Source organism: Colobus angolensis, unplaced genomic scaffold (genome assembly GCF_000951035.1).
Source record: "Colobus angolensis palliatus isolate OR3802 unplaced genomic scaffold, Cang.pa_1.0 Scaffold174, whole genome shotgun sequence".
In the NCBI taxonomy this organism is placed as follows: Eukaryota; Metazoa; Chordata; class Mammalia; order Primates; family Cercopithecidae; genus Colobus; species Colobus angolensis.
In genome coordinates this window covers 795,153-796,452 of record NW_012114866.1, presented here as the reverse complement: position 1 = coordinate 796,452, position 1,300 = coordinate 795,153, and the positions used below count along the sequence as shown (strand labels likewise).

At 37.5% G+C, this 1,300-nt stretch overlaps 1 protein-coding gene across 4 annotated transcripts in view; it reads right to left on the bottom strand.

Moving 5' to 3' along the window:
• The window catches only part of NOX4 (NADPH oxidase 4), a 163,209-nt gene that overhangs the window by 28,212 nt on the left and 133,697 nt on the right, over positions 1–1,300 (bottom strand). For all 4 annotated transcript variants that reach the window (XM_011938471.1, XM_011938468.1, XM_011938469.1 and 1 more), the window contains one exon: positions 1,208–1,289. In XM_011938471.1, coding sequence (XP_011793861.1) covers positions 1,208–1,289 — 82 coding nt within the window. The remainder of the gene's footprint in view (positions 1–1,207; positions 1,290–1,300) is intronic.

Genomic DNA, 1,300 nt, shown 5'->3' with positions numbered 1-1,300 from the left:
TGGGAAACTACTTTGACTACCCTATTAAGCAAAGGCATTAGGCAAACTGTAAGCCTAAGAGGCAGAAAAGCAGGCATCATCAGCCACTGCCAACAGCCACTGTAAGTAAAAATACAAATAGGTGTGCATCAATCCTTTTGGGCACATTCATGCTCCTGGTCAACATGTACATATAGACCAAAATATGCATTCAAGGCTGTATAGGCACATGTATGTCTTTGAGTGTGTTATCAGGGGACTGCAAGTTTATTGCTAAAAATTAAGCCTGGATTAAAAGTTGAAACAATGCACAAGCAATATAATTAGGATTCTATATTTATTTTTGTGATCATAATTAAGTGAGTGTTACCAAAGCTAAGTATTAGAGGGAAAATAATTTCCCCAGAAAGCAAAGTTTATGAATACTTGAAAAAACTCTCAAAGAAATCAAAGAATTTGGCATAGTGATTAGATGAAATATGCATGAACCAAATTCTACTCCTTTAAGTTGACGGCGTTTGTTTTCTATTTCACTAACTATTAAAGAGAGCTAAACACTCACAGATGAGGCCCCAAGATGCCACAGGAATGATCAAGATTCAGCATGCATCAGTCTTTAGGGAAGGAAATGTGTTATAAGAGGCCTGGTATTTCCTTAACCTTCAGGAAGATGAAGGCATATTCCTTCAACAAGTACGTATGCTTGGGGCATCTATGAGAAGGAAAGGTCTGCTTCCTAAATAACAAAGCATCAGAAGATTTCACTTCCCCAGTTTTCAATATGATAAATAAGAATATATAGAGATTGTTAAAAATCATATCTAGCCCGTGGCTATTTTGAAAATGACTTGCTACAATATAAATGAATCCTTGCGTTTAAAGGACAGTAATAGTAAACCAGATGAAGTATCACCGACAAAATACTGTCCCTGTTGATACAACATCAAGCAAAAAGAACCAGACATAGATGCACACAGCCTGTTGTCTGCACTGTGCAGCAGCTCTTCAGTTAAAGTTGGGTTGCAATTAAAAGTAAGTATTTCTTCTATGACCCAGCTTCAAGGAGCCTGAGACATTATACTGCAGAAGATGTCTTAGTTAGTTAGGGTAAGTTATTCAGGATTTTCAGAAATCTTAAGAAAGGTTACATTTTGTTTTTGCCTGCTCAAATCTCTCCCAGCACTATGCCCACTGCCTTATCAAAACCCAGTGAACCCCTTTTGCTTACTTGGGATAATTTCTAGATTGAATGAAGGGCAGAATTTCGGAGTCTTGACTAGACGGAGGCAGTAGTATATCTCGAAATCGCTCTGTCAAAAGA